This window comes from Hippoglossus stenolepis, chromosome 7, assembly GCF_022539355.2.
Source record: "Hippoglossus stenolepis isolate QCI-W04-F060 chromosome 7, HSTE1.2, whole genome shotgun sequence".
In the NCBI taxonomy this organism is placed as follows: Eukaryota; Metazoa; Chordata; class Actinopteri; order Pleuronectiformes; family Pleuronectidae; genus Hippoglossus; species Hippoglossus stenolepis.
This window is the reverse complement of record NC_061489.1, coordinates 7,017,744-7,034,176: the sequence shown is the minus strand read 5'-3', so window position 1 is coordinate 7,034,176 and position 16,433 is coordinate 7,017,744. Positions and strand designations below refer to the sequence as shown.

Below are 16,433 nucleotides of genomic sequence, written 5' to 3'. Positions count from 1 at the left end.
CTGTAGCAGAACTTGACACCAATCATGCAGATGTATGTGAGGCTGTCAGGGTGGACTACATTCATTTCCACTGTAATCAGAGAAGGGGGAAAACATCCTGTACACTTGTAGAATGAAATTGATCAATGTATCCTTTATTCTTGAGTCGGATCTTGTGTCTGGATGTCCATGTGAGTTTCTGTCAATCACTTAAACATACTCTAGTAACAGGCAAAGATCTTTGGAGATGTTTCATTGCTGAGGAGGGAATTCTGTCACTTGTTTTGGTTTCAATAAAAGTTACACAATCTTAGGGAAAACAATAAGGAGCTGTTCAGCTGATTGACCATTTTTTTATCATCTTAGTTTAGCATAAATTAGCATGCTAACATAATCAGCAATAAACACTAAATACAGCTGAGGCAGATGGGAATATCAGTTTTAGTTATTTGGCATTGACTTTATATAAAGATTGACAATGTGTCTCCACCTTCTCCTCCCACTATCCAGAAATGAAGCCAAAAGTGCTTTGGCTTTACTTTTAAGAAGCCGTCATGTCGTCCATCTTTATTTACAGTCTATGATGATTGGTCATAAATCAAAGTAATGGACAAATTTAAATTTGGTCTAATGATGGCGCTATAAGAAAAGTGAAGGGATTGCTGAAGTGACAGAGTGATCCCTCCTGTACACACCAGGATTTTCTGCACCAGAATTCACAGCAATCCATCAAACAGATAATAAACATTCAGTCTGAACAACAGTGTTGGACCGACAGACCTATTAATGAACAACATGGATCCACATCCTAGAGCAATATTAGTTTATATATTTCTTGTTTATTTGATAATCAACATAGTTGCTGGAAATGATAAATAGGCTTATTGTGTCAGCACAACAGCCCCACTATCATTGGACTGGAATTCCTTGGGGACCTTGTGTGATTTAAGGGATCTAAGTCCCCACGTATACGTTACATTCAGCGCATTGGTGCAGGATAATGTCAAGTTGTGTTTCACTCAAATTTATGGACCAAATACCCAGGATTATCTAGTGGCTGAGACATAACTTCAGCTTTATCTCTCAAGCGCAGTTTTTAACAACCTGCAAAATCGATAACCAGATGAGACTCCTAAATTTGCCACCTAATGTGCTGTTAGAACGGTTACTAATAATTCCCACTGCAACCTGCACACTTCCCAGCCTGGAGGAGGAAGAAAATAAGCCTGGAGAGACATATTTGATGAAATATGTAATTTGTTTTAGACTTTTTCTTGCCATGGTGGATTTGCACAGGACTAAGAACACAGACAGAACATCTCTGCCATGATTACAAATCACAGGCTGACCTGGGTTTAAAAGGACAAACCATCATGGTTGTGAAACATCAACTCTATGTGACTGGAAGCAACATCCATCTTTTCTACCATGTGTGTCCTCACTTGACAGTATCCTTCAGTACGGCTGAAAACCATGAAAATAACATAAAATTAAACAGTGCAAAGAATCAAGACTTGTTTACAAAAGATTCATACAAGAAAGAAGAGAACTGCATTCAAATAATCTTAACAGATGTAATTTCTGTGTGTACACACACACACACACACTCACACTCACTACACACCATGGCAAGCCAAAGTTAGCTGTGAATAAATTAGCCCATCTCTTCTCCATCTCAGGCTCATGAATAAAAGATCTGGTGGCTGAAGAGGAACAGAAAACACATTTACAGAGAGGCAAAATGGAAAACAGAGGAGAGGATGAATACCTATGTGTGTGTGTGTGTGTGTGTGTGTGTGTGTGTGTGTGTGTGTGTGTGTGTGTGTGTGTGTGTGTGTGTGTGTGTATGTGTGCGTGTGCGTGTGTGTGTGTGAATAGATCATACCCAAATAGCAGCTAACAGCATAACGCTCTTTAACAGGATTAGAAGAGGGATTAGCTAATAGCTGACAGAGAAAATGAACACTGTAGAGGGAGACAGAAAGACAGACTTAGAGTGACAGACACATGATAGATACAGTACACAGGTACAGGGAGAGAGAGAACAGAGGCTAATGGAAGAAAAAAATGTAAAAAAATAAAGAGTAAGAACAGCATGAACGCTTAAAGTTCTGTAAATCCTATAATGAGAGAGGGCTGATATAGATCTGTAAGGTTCACTCAGCACTTAGACACAGGGGAAGTGTGGAAAGGGTGTATAGGCCTTGCTAATTCCACCGCATTGTATGAAGCACAGTGACACCTTAAGAAAAAATATGAAAGTGCTACTGTGGCAAATAAATCAGCAGTAGAAAGTAGCGATGTGTGCTAGAGCCGTTTTTCAAGTTTAGCAGAAGTGTGAGATAAACTCCATGGAGGCAGAACATTAGCTGCGAAGAAACAAAGAGCTGAAATATATAACAACTCAACATGTTATCCCCTGTGAATGATGCAGTCACTTACAGAATATTTCACTGCTTTATGTTTTCTTCTGACTTATTTTTACCTTCAATTATAGTTCCCCTGTTAAGTTAATGGGTGTAATTAATAAGAGATGCATAAATCCTGTGCACAGCGGCATGCTAGTCAAATGACGGCATGATGTATTAATGAGTGCAGCACACATGGGACGTACATTAATACTGGACAATTGTGTACCTTGCCATTTATTTTCAATTTGTGCAAATGCTGGCACCAGATACATAGAAGTTGAACATTTACAGATATGTCTAATGTTGATTAAAGCGTTTTAATGTCCAACAAAACTCAGCTTCAAGAAGCTGCAGTTTTTTGTCTTTATTATTCATGAATATCATTATTATTATTATTATTATTTGTATTTATTTATTTTTTGCAACAACTGTCAGAGGTGAGGTCTGTCTTGAATTATTAATGAATGTTACTTCACTGCTAACTTAACACAACTCTAACTGTGTACGATGACATGAGCTTACACTATAAATTTAGTAGAGCCTCATTTCCACATAGCTTTTTGTCTGTGTGAGTCAACCGGAGGTGTTTTCATTCTGATGACCTACGTGATCTCTGCTCCGCGCTCCAGTATTTTTCGGAATATTTTTTACTTTGGATGTGGATTTCAAACAGAGCATATGCACTTTGTGCCACAGGAAGTTAGCATAAAAATAATTAGCTAAGAGTCTAATTAAATTCAGTTGTATTTATAGTCAAACTGTGTAATTGTATAACTTGTATAACAGGTGTAAATGCACCTGTTCAGGCAGTTTAACACATCGTGACTTTCTATAATGTCATTTTGTTAAAATAAATAAATAACTCTTCAAAAAAATTAGTAGGAAATCATTAATACATCCTTATACATGTATTTATTTGAATATTAATAGATATATTAATATAATTGGCGTAAATAATGTGCTTTTTTTCAGCAATATTCTAGCAGCAGTTTTGTCCCAATTTTGCTCCAGGTTAATATTCCACGAAACTGGACAATGACAAACCGACAAAATTAGCTCTAATGGCTGCAGTGACGTTGCAATCCATCCATAAAGGCAATGCATTTTCATGTATTGGACCCTAGGGGGTGTAGTCTGTATGTGAAATGGAATTATTGACATAAAACTGCGAGGAAAAGAGGCGTAACTGCCGTAAGTAAGTAACTCTTTATAAGACTCTTGGGGGTGTAACTGCACACTAAAACCTTTGCAGGCATTTATGGTTTTTATGTACTTTCTTAACACTGATATTTTGTTACAGGATAAAAAATGTAATCTTCAATCCGAAACCTGAATTCATAATCCTCTCAAACATCATTTAAATATCAACAGAGATGTCTGAACTATCATCCTAAACACAGTCCAGCCAACATTCCTCCATGCCAGCTCCTCTCTCTCTCTTACACACACACACACACACACACACACACACACACACACACACACACACACACACACACACAGTCACACACAAATCTTGACCTCACCTCAGCACCCTTAATTAGCTAGAAACAATTATCTGGAGTATGGAGGCACACAGGATTAGATTCATTATCAGAACAACCTCTCATGTGCTGCCACGGCCCCCTGAACCTCGAGCAGTGTCTTAGTGAGAAGCCGTCGTGTCCTCTGCCTTCAGACACAGCAGCAGTTAAACACATTCTGCCAAGATCCAAAGCCAGCCTGTCCCAAGGTCGATACACTTGGCGGCATAACCAAGTGTTGAAGTGCCTGGCGGTAGCAAATGAGAGTTAACAAACCAAAATCAATTTTATACACAGGGGCCGTGGACTTTATGCATGGCTAGTTCACGTTCAGCTAAAGCAGAAACAAAGTGATGGCATCTCAAGTGCCTCAGATCCGAACGGAGCAGGACCTGATGCTGGAGGATGTTACAGTGTTGGTCTCAGAGGGAGAACATGAGGGAAGAAAGGGATATCGAGAGGCTATAATGATCCATAAGCCATCATCAGCATTATCAGCCACAAAAACAGCCTTCAAGTGAATATAACACAGAAATGTTTGTTGGCTGGCAATAACAGTCCTTTTAAATTGATTGCTTTCATGAGGCTAAATAGTTTCATATGAGCCTAAATCACAAAGTGAGGCTGAGTTAGAGGAGAGCGGTCCATCCTCCCTGATTAAGATGTTGTAAATTCACTCCATTTGCCCAAATGGAACTGTGGCGCCAGGTACGTAACTATGTCTACTTCTCCCCCTGCTGAGATCAATCAAAACGTCACAGTAAAATATAAAGCTGTCTCCTGAGCAGCAATGTGTGTGGAGAAAGCAGCACTAAACAACAGCTTGTGTAAAGAATCAGTGTAAAGAACCACAGCATGGCCGGGTTGTAATAAGGCCTGCGTTTTCTGCAGCTTCTGTTAGCTTGTGTTTCAGTCCTTCAATTTAAACAGAGAAATGGTTACCTTTTACTTTGCAGTTAAAGCGTTAGACGATAATAACACTGTTACATACCAAGTTGGAGCTCGGAGTTAGGATGACAGCAAAGGAAGACTGCTAAGCATGGCTTCCACAAAGCTACCTTATATAACCATTTGGACATGAAATAGCAGGTAAACATGTAACACAACGTGTTAAAGCCAATTCATGCTTTTGTGTCGAAGCTACGCCCTAGCCTACGCGTAGACGAATACCTATATACAAAACCAGAAGGGGTCAAATGACTCTGGTTTTAGGTGGAGTTACATGCTGTAACTATGTCATGACTAATGGCCTCCAACTCATACAATAACACAGGAGTGCTATTAATCTCCTCATCTAACTCTGGGAAAGAACTATTAAATAACTTGTATCACATTATTAAACCTTAATTATTAAACATTAATCAACTTACTTTATAAGGTTCTCCAAACAGGTTGAATCCAGTTGAGAAGAGGTCCTCATCCTGTTGGACCTCCTGATTCCTCCTCTCCCACTCTCTCCTCTTCAGGGCGCTGCGCTCTGACTCCAGATGACTGGAAACACAAAGGAAAAAAAGCTTGTTAGCATCTCCCACTGCGGCCAACACACGGCCTGGCACCAAAGAAACCCACTGGTTTTTAATGAGTATTGCTAACGAGTCGTTTTTGGAACCGCAAAGAGCGTTTTGCTCTTTTCCCGCAGTGTGATTAGAGTCGTCACGTAGCTTGTACAGGAAAATAACAGGGTAAATACTGCCACTGCATCGTGTGAAAATGACTGAAATTGCACATACAGAAAGAGAAAGGAGGAAAAGAGTCGAAAAAACTGAATCCTTTAGGCAGTTTCAAAATACCAGAAACAATTGTTTTATCCAACAAGATTTTGACAGAGGGATGAATGGTAAGATATATACATATAATTATTAATGAAGCTGAAAGGTTTGTTTAGACTTCTTCTTTGACAGGCTACTTAACAAACCTGGCTTTCTAATATGTCACTAAATATTATTTCAGTCACTACCTGACCTCGAACACTGGCTGTCATCACTGAAATAATAATCCTACTCATATTTAACGTGCAAACACAAAGAAAACATGGAAAGCGTTATGTCTCTTTGAATTAACTCAGCTGTGGGTTTAGTTATTTTTCTCAGGTCCTTTGAATTAATCCCAGTAGTCTGTAAATTTGAGCTGCAAGATTATCAAACTACAATAAATTATTTTGTCATGCTGCTACTGTGTGTCATCAGATCGTCCTAAAACTTCTGCTTTCAGTAGGAAAAATCATTAAGAATAGTAGACAGATTGTTTCATTCATCATTAACTTTATTATTTGCTACAGAAAAAAACGAAATCCCTCTCCACATACTAGGTTCTTAGTCCTGCTGTTAAGCATGGCACTGAAACTGTGACGCGCTTAGCTTAGCTCTGTGTATGGATTGTACACAGGACAAAACAACCTGTCTGGTTCTTGTCTGGTTCTTTCCAAATTGAACGTATATCGCACATAAATCATCTTTAATTCACAAACCATTTTAGCCACAAGTAAGTAGTGTGTTTTAGAGGTGCTAGTAGACTGTGTCCAAAATCCACAACTCATTCACTACCCCCTACTCACAATGTAGAGATTTCTTATGTAGAGAGCTCATCAGCAAAAGAATAAAACACTCAATCAACACTTAATCAAGTACTTCATTTTATGAGTACTTGATTAAGAGTAAAAAAAGTATCTCATAAAGAACTACTCAAGTTGTGAGTAACTTCATTAGGATGTCTTGCGTTCAAACAGGATTTTAAGAGGTTATAACAATGTAAAGTGCACATTGATTGGAATTAATTAAGTGGCATGTTCAAAAACTAGGCAAATGCCAAAATACATTGCTTTCAAACATCAAGAAAAAACCTTCACTGAATCCTCATAGGAAAGGCTTGGATGCAGCCTGCATTGTGTTTGCACACGCAATCAGTTTCCAAAACAAACTGAAATTTAACCTAAAAATGTTTAATCTAATTAACGCAAGATAGGAAGATGCGGACATTCAAAAATAAAAATAATATTCCAATAAATTAAACTAAAAAAGTTCTATGCCATTTACATTTTCCAAACTATAAAAAAAAGCAATCACTGGAGGAGAGGTTTAGAGGCAGTCATTCAAAAACAACGTATCCCACTAAATAAAATATGTAACATAATTTAGGGCATGGAATATTTACTAGCCTATCAGAAATAGACACTTTGCTCCGCTTTTCCACGTTTCGTCCATCTTTTGAATCGAGGTCTCGCCTATTTTCTCTGCGTACCGCGCGGTTCACAGCAGAGTAAACTGTGACCACATTTTTAATGTTCATCTCTTGAATATGTCGCAAATATTTATGTTTGCAACACTTCCTGTGCCCCTTTCAAAGTAAAAGCACTACAGCGTTTCTGCAGTTTTTACAAGATTTTAGTGTTATCTCAGAACCGGAAGATTCATGGTCTCATAGCGTAGTTTCCTGGCAATTAGTTGCATATATTACTGTACTTATATTCAAGGAAATGCACTGATCATACTAGAAACCTCACATTACAGCTCCGCTGCAGACAAGAAGCACAACACGCTGCCTGTGTGAACAACCGTGACACACAGCAGATTCACGGAGCAGCTGTTACGGTCATGCAGCCAGTGTGGCCCTGGCATCACATGTGGGAAATTGCTGTGTCCCCTAAGCTGGGTGTAAAATTGTATAAATCATTGACATGGAAAAGTAGCGAGAAGTTTGTGGCCCAATGTTACAGAGTAGAAGTAAAAAGTATTCTGCAAAACAACTGCTTTCAGAAGTACAATTTATTGAAATAACTACTCAAGTACATGTAACAGAGTAAATGTAACACATTACAACCCACCTCTGACTATTCATGATGCATTGTGGGAAACAATGAGAATTTCACTACTATTTCACTGACATTCTGACAGCCCTACAAAATGGCGGACTCACTATAAAGTGGACTATAGTGATAAGTGAGTGATTTCAGATACATCAATAGTTTGGACCGAATATCGATTTATGCTAAGATAAGCTAATATATAGCCTCCAAGCCACAGTCTATGCTACCAGCTCTATCTCTGTATTTATTACATTATTACTTTTACATTTTTCATTTAGCTGACGCTTTTATCCAAAGCGACTTACAATAAGTGCATTCAACCATGAGGGTACAAACCCAGAACAACAACAATCAAGAAAGTACAATTTCTTCAAAAAAGCAAAACTACAAAGTGCTATAAGTAAGTGCCATTTAGGTGCTACTAAATTGTTAGTTTAAAAATGTTATTCAATGTTATAGTCGGAAGAGGTGTGTTTTTAGTTTGCGGCGGAAGATGTGTAAACTTTCTGATGTCCGGATGTCCATGGGGAGCTCATTCCACCATTTTGGAGCCAGGACAGCAGACAGTCGTGATTTTGATGAGTGTTTAGCTCGCAGTGAGGGAGCAACAAGCCGATTGGCCGAAGCAGAGTGGAGTGAACGGGCTGGGGTGTAACGTTTGACCATGTCCTGGATGTAGACCCGATCCGTTCGCAGCACGGTACGCAAGTACTAATGTTTTGAAACGGATGCGGGCAGCCACTGGTAACCAGTGAAGGGAGCGGAGGAGCGGAGTAGTGTGAGTGAATTTAGGAAGGTTAAAAACCAGTCGAGCTGCTGCATTCTGAATGAACTGCAGAGGTCGGATGGCAGCAGCAGGTAGACCTGCCAGGAGGGAGTTACAATAGTCTACGCGTGAGATGACCAGGGCCTGGACCAGAACCTGCACCGCCTTCTGAGTATTTAACAGTCTGAAACTAAGTGGATGGATATATATATATCTTTATGTGCTTGCACGCAGCCTTAGATCCTCAGGTGGCTGTTCAAAAGTCTAGGTTGAAGACTAAAGGTGACCGTGTTTTTGCCATCAGGACCCCTCGGCTTTGGAAAGCCTACCTGAGGAGATAAGGCTCGCAGAGTCAGTGACTTCTTTTAAATCACTTCAAACCCCATTTTTATAGACTATGCTTTCATGTGATGTTGTGTTTTTATTGTTTTCTTTTCACCTTTTCTTTTACTTCATTTATTTGTTTTGTCATATTACAGCTTTTATGTGTTCAAGTATTTATTTTATTTTCTTGCTTTCTATTATTTATATTATATTATATATATAAAGACTATGTATATTAAAAAATGTATATATTAAACTACATGTACCCACAAGGGTTTCCAGAAATAACATATGCTATATTTGTGACACATTTGGAACAACACAGTTAAAACATCTCAACCAATAAATAATAAAATAAAATAAAATAAATCATATAAAGACTGATACATTTAAATTAAGTCTTTGATGGAAACCAGAACACAAAAAATCAACCAAAGCACAAGACATAAATTGTGTTTTACAACTACAACATTAGCCAGAGCTCAAAAAGGCAACCTTTTACAGTTTTTCTATTTATAGTCGGGCTAATATGATGTAACATATGCCATTAGCTGGGTACTTTCATTCATGAGTGCATTCATTTTTAACGTAGGTGAGCCCACTGGGAATTGAACTCCTTATCCAGGCAGTGTTTATGACATGCTGTACCCACTGAAGCAAACCACTCTGTAAAGGCCAGATGCATTTAGAGCCAGTTTCAGTTGAAACCTCACTGTGTGTCCTGTCAGTGTTGTTGGATGATTCACAATTTGCTTTAAATCTTCTAACATTTCTACACTCCTGTTTTGAACTATTGTCTATTGATTGAATCTACCATTTGATTCATGATTGGTTCCTGTGGCCTATATTGGAGACAGCAGACAGTAAATTATGATAGGAATGGCTGGAAGCAATGGAATGGTCTGTCCAAGTTTTTGGATCATGTCCCTTACATAAACATGTATTTTTAGCAAAACCCCTTTAACAGAACGGTTACAATTCATCCTCCTCTCCTAAATGTCACTTCACTGGCCTCCACAGAGAAATCTAAAAGCTGGAAGCCAAACTTGAATATCCAAAGTACAAAGTAATATTTATGAGTGTGTGTGAATACTGGTTATGCATGAGGCTGTGGCCTGCTGACCCAGGAAAGGGCATCCTGTTTTATCACATCCACTGTCGAGAGATGAGACAGGCTGGGTAATTAGCGATCAACACAATTAAAACAGACTTTCTCTTTTTCTCTACCAGACCTCGCTTTCAACATTTAATCCATCAGCAATATGTGAGTGGGAGGGAGAGAGAGCGGAGAGGCAGTAAGAGAAAAGAGGAAAGAAATCACGGAGGCCCATGGGAGAAAAAAAAGACCCAGTTTCAGGGCAACAGACTCTTTCTTTAAAAGGAAAGAAAAATAACAGAATGATGAAAGACAGAGTGGCGGGATGGGGAGAGGAAGGTGGAATAGGAGGAAAGCAGGAGCAAAAAACAAGAGAGCAGAGGGAATATACCAGACAAAATGACTGACAGGTTTGGTGTGTGTGTGTGTGTGTGTGTGTGTGTGTGTGTGTGTGTGTGTGTGTGTGTGTGTGTGTGTGTGCGTGTGTGCGTGTTAGCGTGTGTATAGCAGTATACATAGATGTGATCATTGTGTGTGCTGGGACTGCTGCTTGACATGTGCATTGTCTGTCAGTGCAGGAAGATAACTGACAGAGCTGTCACTATGACAAACACACACACATACAGTACGTATACACACGCGCACAGTGCTACAGTCCCATGTGAGAGATCACTGTCTCTGTCTCTGTGTGTCACACACTACATTCACACAAAGGGAATCAGGTCAGACAAGGTAATTAACACATCCAGGATGTATTTCCCACCATGTGGCAGGGACACAGTACAAAACTACCTGTCACACGCTGGATAACCTGTCCTTTTACCCTCCACTGAACGCCTTCTTTTTTTTTTTTTACAGGCGTCAGAACCACAGTGCCACGGTCAGACAGGTCAGTCAGAAACTTTACAGCCGCCTGCTCTGACACGGTGAAACACAATTGTTGTCCTAACAGCCCTTGGTCAAAATCAAGCTCTTTGAGGTGTGCAGGACTGGTAACAATGGCTTCACTTCCATCTAAATGTAGCAGAAATTATACTATAATTATTAGAATAAAAATGATCAAAAGTGCTGAGTTAAACAGCAGGTGGAGCTAATTCTACTAAGAGGTGCATTAAACAACTGGAGAAGAAGACAGCTCACGAAGCTGATGTAATCAATCAAAGGAGCACAAATCAATAATCAAATTGTGAAACTTGGTGGAAATGCACATTAATGGAAAATCAAACAGTTTTTAGTACTTGGTCAATATTACACTTATTATTATATACTTATAGGCTACATGTTATTTATTATGCTTGAAAATTAATCACATATTATCTTTAATTGTTGGTAGCGCCCCCTATGTGTTCTGCGGTAGTTTTGGACTGACAGTCCTGGTAATTTGTGTCAATGTCTACAAACATAATTGTTGGCGATATCTAGATCTGCCATGATTATTCAACTAGTTCGTCGAAAAAACATTTATCAGCAACAATTTGGATTATTGATTATTGGATTATTATTGATTAAGGAATTGATGGTTCCAGCTTCTCAAATGAGACTCGTCTTAGTCTTACCTTAATATTACATCTTTTTTAGTTTTCGATCACAAGTTGAAAAATGCTCTGTTACGTTCTTAAGAGCTAATTTCAGTGTTTTAATTGATTTATCAAGAATATAATTGGCAGACTTATAGATAATGAAAACAATCATTACTTACAGTCCTGGTAAGTTCACTTCAGTTCATGAAGTGTGGAGGCGGATGTTCAACTATCATTGATGCAGTAACTCTGTGGCTGAAGTTACAGGAGCCACATTTAAGTTTGACATCGAACTACAGATACTATTCAGATTTTAACTGTCTTCTGATGTCCATCGTATTCATATTATTATTCATATGGGATGATATCAGGTTGGTACAGAGATGGCAGCTGGATCAGTTAGTTTGTCAGCATTTAACAGCACTGCTGATAATAGTGAAACTCTGACTTTTCAGAGTAAAAAAAAAGACAGATGATGGACAGACTGACAGATGGATGGATTGGTGGGGATTAATGGCAGCGGTGATAACAGCAGTGGGCATACTGTCGATGTTGATATTTCCTGTGAATAAAAATGTAGCTGTGGCAGTATTTTTTTCAACCACTCTGCTTTCCTCCTGTGTGTGTGTGTGTGTGTGTATGTGTGTGTGTGTGTGTGTGTGTCCTGAAGTAATGCTGATAGCCAGAGTAAGCTCTGGGAATTTAATCTCAGCAGAGCTATGCTGTGCTCCCCTGATAACTAAATACACACACACACACACACACAGACACACACGAGTCTCGAACACAGCCTCATCACCCTCTCATTCACTTTCACTTCACAGTGTTTCAGTATCACTCTCTCCACCCCTCAACAACTGCTGCCGCGGTTCCCTTTAGCAAGGCAGCTCAGCAGGCAGCTGCCCAGTGGAAGAATAGCTTCCTCTACTTGATGGATGAAGGTTAATCGGACGGTTTGCTTTCAGGAAAATGAACTATTGCAGCTATGGGGGTTACAGGATTGTTTTAATAGAAAGTGCAACTGACAGACCACGATTTATTTGTCCTAATGGTCCAATATTAATAGAACTGTGCTGAAATTATAGTATATACTTTTATTTATTACATTTACTCACACTGTGTAACATTTAATGTCAGTAAAAACTGAAAGATTGTTTCCAACACACCGCATGGCTGCAGCCAGATGTTGAAGCTGGTCAGTGGGTTAAAATGAACGTGTTGAAGTGTCGGTGTTGTGTCGTCAGTGGGAGAACAGGCTCCATGCCTGCTTATGTCATCAAGAGAGTTTCTGGAGCTGCTTCATTGAAAATCTACTGGAGCCTGACTTTGTGGACTCGTGCTGCATTTGTGTCTCATGGGAATTACCGTCCCAACAGTTCAAGGCAAATGGCTGTGAAAAATATTTTTAACGAATTTGAAGCCATTGAGACATTTGTGTAAACTTTAGTCCTTCGCACTTAGATTTCACAAAGTAAACACTGCTATGGTGCTATACAGATCATATTCTTGATCGTTAGATGAAAAGAAGTTATTATATAGCAATTTTTTATTCCAAATGATTTTGTATACAGTAACACTTATATAAAGGCACCTTTATATAAGTATTGTCACATCACATATTAAACTTTTACACTAAACCAAGCAGGAAAAGTATAATCTTGTTCTTCTACAGCTTCTAGCTTGTGTTTTTTTTTATTTTATTTTTTTATACAAACCACAAAAATGAGATAATAGAAACAAAACATATGTGACAGAGGGACTCAAATTACCATACACTTGCACAGTGGGCGTCCCGTCTACTTGAAAAGGGAAACACTTTTAAACTAATAAAAAAATGTGATATAGCACATCACTGTCAGAATATCAAAGTTGCATTGTTTCTTCCAAAATTCTGTTAAAAAATAAGAGTTGAACTGATGAGATCAGCGTCTGCTCAAAGGCATCATGAGACTGAGGTCATGAGTTTGGTGTCTTTTCTCAACCTACACCACATTTTGTTTTGTAGATATAGCTGTTACCACACGCTGAGGTCACCTGCACTGCGACATGAAAAAAGGATGAACCAAGACTGAACCAGACTCTTCATTCATGCTTCACAGTCACTGACTCACTCACAGTTGTCTGTCTAACAGCTGGCTCTACCAATCATATTCAAGCCAATATAATATTATAATTATAATACCAATATAACTTAGTATTTCTCAGCTGATTTGATAACTGATATCATGTTCTCATATATGTTAGTCAAGAGGGGCTCGCTCTGTCAGCATCCTGTAAATATATACCAGCTGAAATCTGATTGGCCCCTGAAGTACCCCTGTATCGTCAGTAGTCTCTTATGTTTTATATAAACTAGCAACTACGAACAATAAATATGACAATGTATTTTATTTTCAAAGCTTTTTTGATTTTCTTTTTTGAAATTCAATGATGTGTGGCCTTGTTCAAAGCTATCGAGCTAATAGTAAGCAAGGAATGACTTAAATGTGCACATCAATGAATTGCATATGGATGTTGGACATATAATTGGCCCCTCTGTTTAAATTGTGGCCCCTTTATGGCCCCTTATTTAGAAAATCAAAAACAGCCAGGGCTGAAAACATAACCTCCTTATTGGAGGGGGTAATAATTAATTGAATGTGTAACATTTTTGTAGCTGAATGAATATTTAAACTCATCTCAATTAGCCCAATGAGGTTTAAATAAAGCAGAATTTGAGCTCTATATTTTGTCTCCTTCAAGCACTGACATTTTGTCCTTTACAGTGTAAAGTCCCTGTCGGTGCACACAACGGAGCTTTGTTCACATTCACAACACTGTCAAACATGATGGTAAAACAATTTTTATTTCATGTCCAAGTTTAGCCCATGCTTTTACTAGTGACACCTCTGTCTGTAATGCAGTCATTTAGTATTTGCTTTAAATCATTTTATTAATCTATTGCTTCTGGAAAAGAAACAGCACTGATGATTATACCTTTAGCTCAAGTGGTATTATTAAATCCCCTCATATTTTCAACCTTTGCATTTTATTTAACCTGCATTCAACTAGGCAGCTCATTTAGGAATAAAGCCTGCTTCGTGTGCGTGTGCGTAGGTGTGTGTGTGTGTGTGTGTGTGTGTGTGTGTGTGTGTGTGTGTGTGTGCGTGTGTGTGTGTGTGTGAGGGAGAGAGAGAGAGTGGAAATGTGGGGATGAGGGGGTAGAACGAGTGTTTTGGAATGACAGGGAGAAGTGAGGGGGATAATGAGAGGAGGAGGAAGAGGAGGAGTGGGGGAAGGAGAGAGGAATAGCTGACAGGCAGCAGACAAAAGCTTTGTTTGAAGTGTCAGTTCAACAACGCACCGTGTGTGTGTGTGTGTGTGTGTGTGTGTGTGTGTGTGTGTGTGTGTGTGTGTGTGTGTGTGTGTGTGGGTGTGTGTGTGTTCATTCAGACAGCATTAGACATCAGAGAGATATCAGCAGGCATTCCTGGATAGACAGAGGAGAAGGAGAAGATCCAGTGAGCCATCAGTATGAAAATATACAGCTCTTAGCTTTGTGCATGTGGATGGATAGTTAAGAAAGAGGATCCCAGAAATCACTGCTTTGTGCCTTTGTGTGTGTTCGACATGAGAGCAAGTATTATAATGAGACACAGCCTTCAAACACATTGTTACCTTCCGGCTTTGTTTTCATGCACATCACACACCTGTGTGTTTGACACTGATGGATAGATAAAGAGACTGAGAACGAGGACAGAGCAGGAATAAGACGGGACTCGGCTGCTTTGTGTTCTTATGTGTGTGTCACTTCTGAGACAAGATAACACTGACACACAGACATATAGAAATCACACAGTAAATGTAAAGGAGTTCTCTCCTTTACATATGTACACATTTTTCTTATACTGTTCGTCTTTTTGTTTGTATTTAAAAACCGTCTCAACTGCACCAAACAATAAAAGCCATTAGAGTTTGAAAGTGAGCAATACTAGTAAAACTGTGTGGAGTTCTTACAGGATCAAACCACTTAGAGTAAATTGCAACAAATCACACCAGCCATTTGACAAACCATGTTGTTGAGTTGTAGACTCCTGAGTGTTTTCTGTTCTGTTCAAAACACACATTTCACATCATTCACTTTCTTATATGAAAGTCAATTAGTGAACTTTACCCAGTCAAGATGACAAGAGTAATATGATGTACAGACTGCAGAAAAATCTTCAGCGGTTTAATCATGAATAATCTGAGGCAAGAATTCACCAGCCTCTGTGTGAACCCACTATCACAGTGAAAAGCTGCTTGCAGACATGCACTGGACTCCTCCGTACGTTCTCCAGAGGATGTGTGAACGCAAATGTCTGAGTGATATGCTCCCCAGTTTCTAGGGAATTTATCTGCCTGACCTCCTAGTATAAGGTCCGTAGAAATTCAGAGGTCGAAGTGTGAACACAGCAGGGATCCCCCCGCTGGATTCACCAAGAGCGAGTGGGGGGGTTGATGGCGCTTGAAACACGCGACAGATGCAAAAAATGAAAATAACAACAAAAAACCTCCCGCTGCGTTTGCATGTGTGCACGGCAAACTGCGGTTAAACTCCATAGACAATTCTCCGGGTTTTACCCCCAGGTCATGTCTGAAAACGGTTTCAGACCAAAATGACAAATTATGCTCAAACATGTTAACAATAATGTAGTGAAAGAAAACAAAGATGCGCTGTGTGAACATATAACCCTGCTTAAATAAATGTTCCTTTATTCTTTTTTGATACTTTCTGAATACTATTACTAATATATCATCTTTGACTGATATTTAGTGTCTTTACTGTGAATTACATTTTTAACTACTCACTTCTTCAGCCCTGAGTTCTGTCTGCAGGAGCTAATACAAACATAGAGTGTACAGTATACTGCCCCAACAACGTCCATCCGGTAAGATAGGGCAACCTGTGTGTGGCCTGACCATTGACAATGGACGACGCGTCTCTACCTCCTCCCATTATCCAGAAATTTAGTCAATATAGATACTAACGC

General features: G+C 39.1%; 1 protein-coding gene across 1 annotated transcript in view; it reads right to left on the bottom strand.

Moving 5' to 3' along the window:
• The window catches only part of aff2 (AF4/FMR2 family, member 2), a 155,116-nt gene that overhangs the window by 104,060 nt on the left and 34,623 nt on the right, over positions 1 to 16,433 (bottom strand). Inside the window, exon 2 of the mRNA XM_035162169.2 lies at positions 5,284 to 5,404. Within this exon, the coding sequence (XP_035018060.1) occupies positions 5,284 to 5,404 (121 nt within the window). The remainder of the gene's footprint in view (positions 1 to 5,283; positions 5,405 to 16,433) is intronic.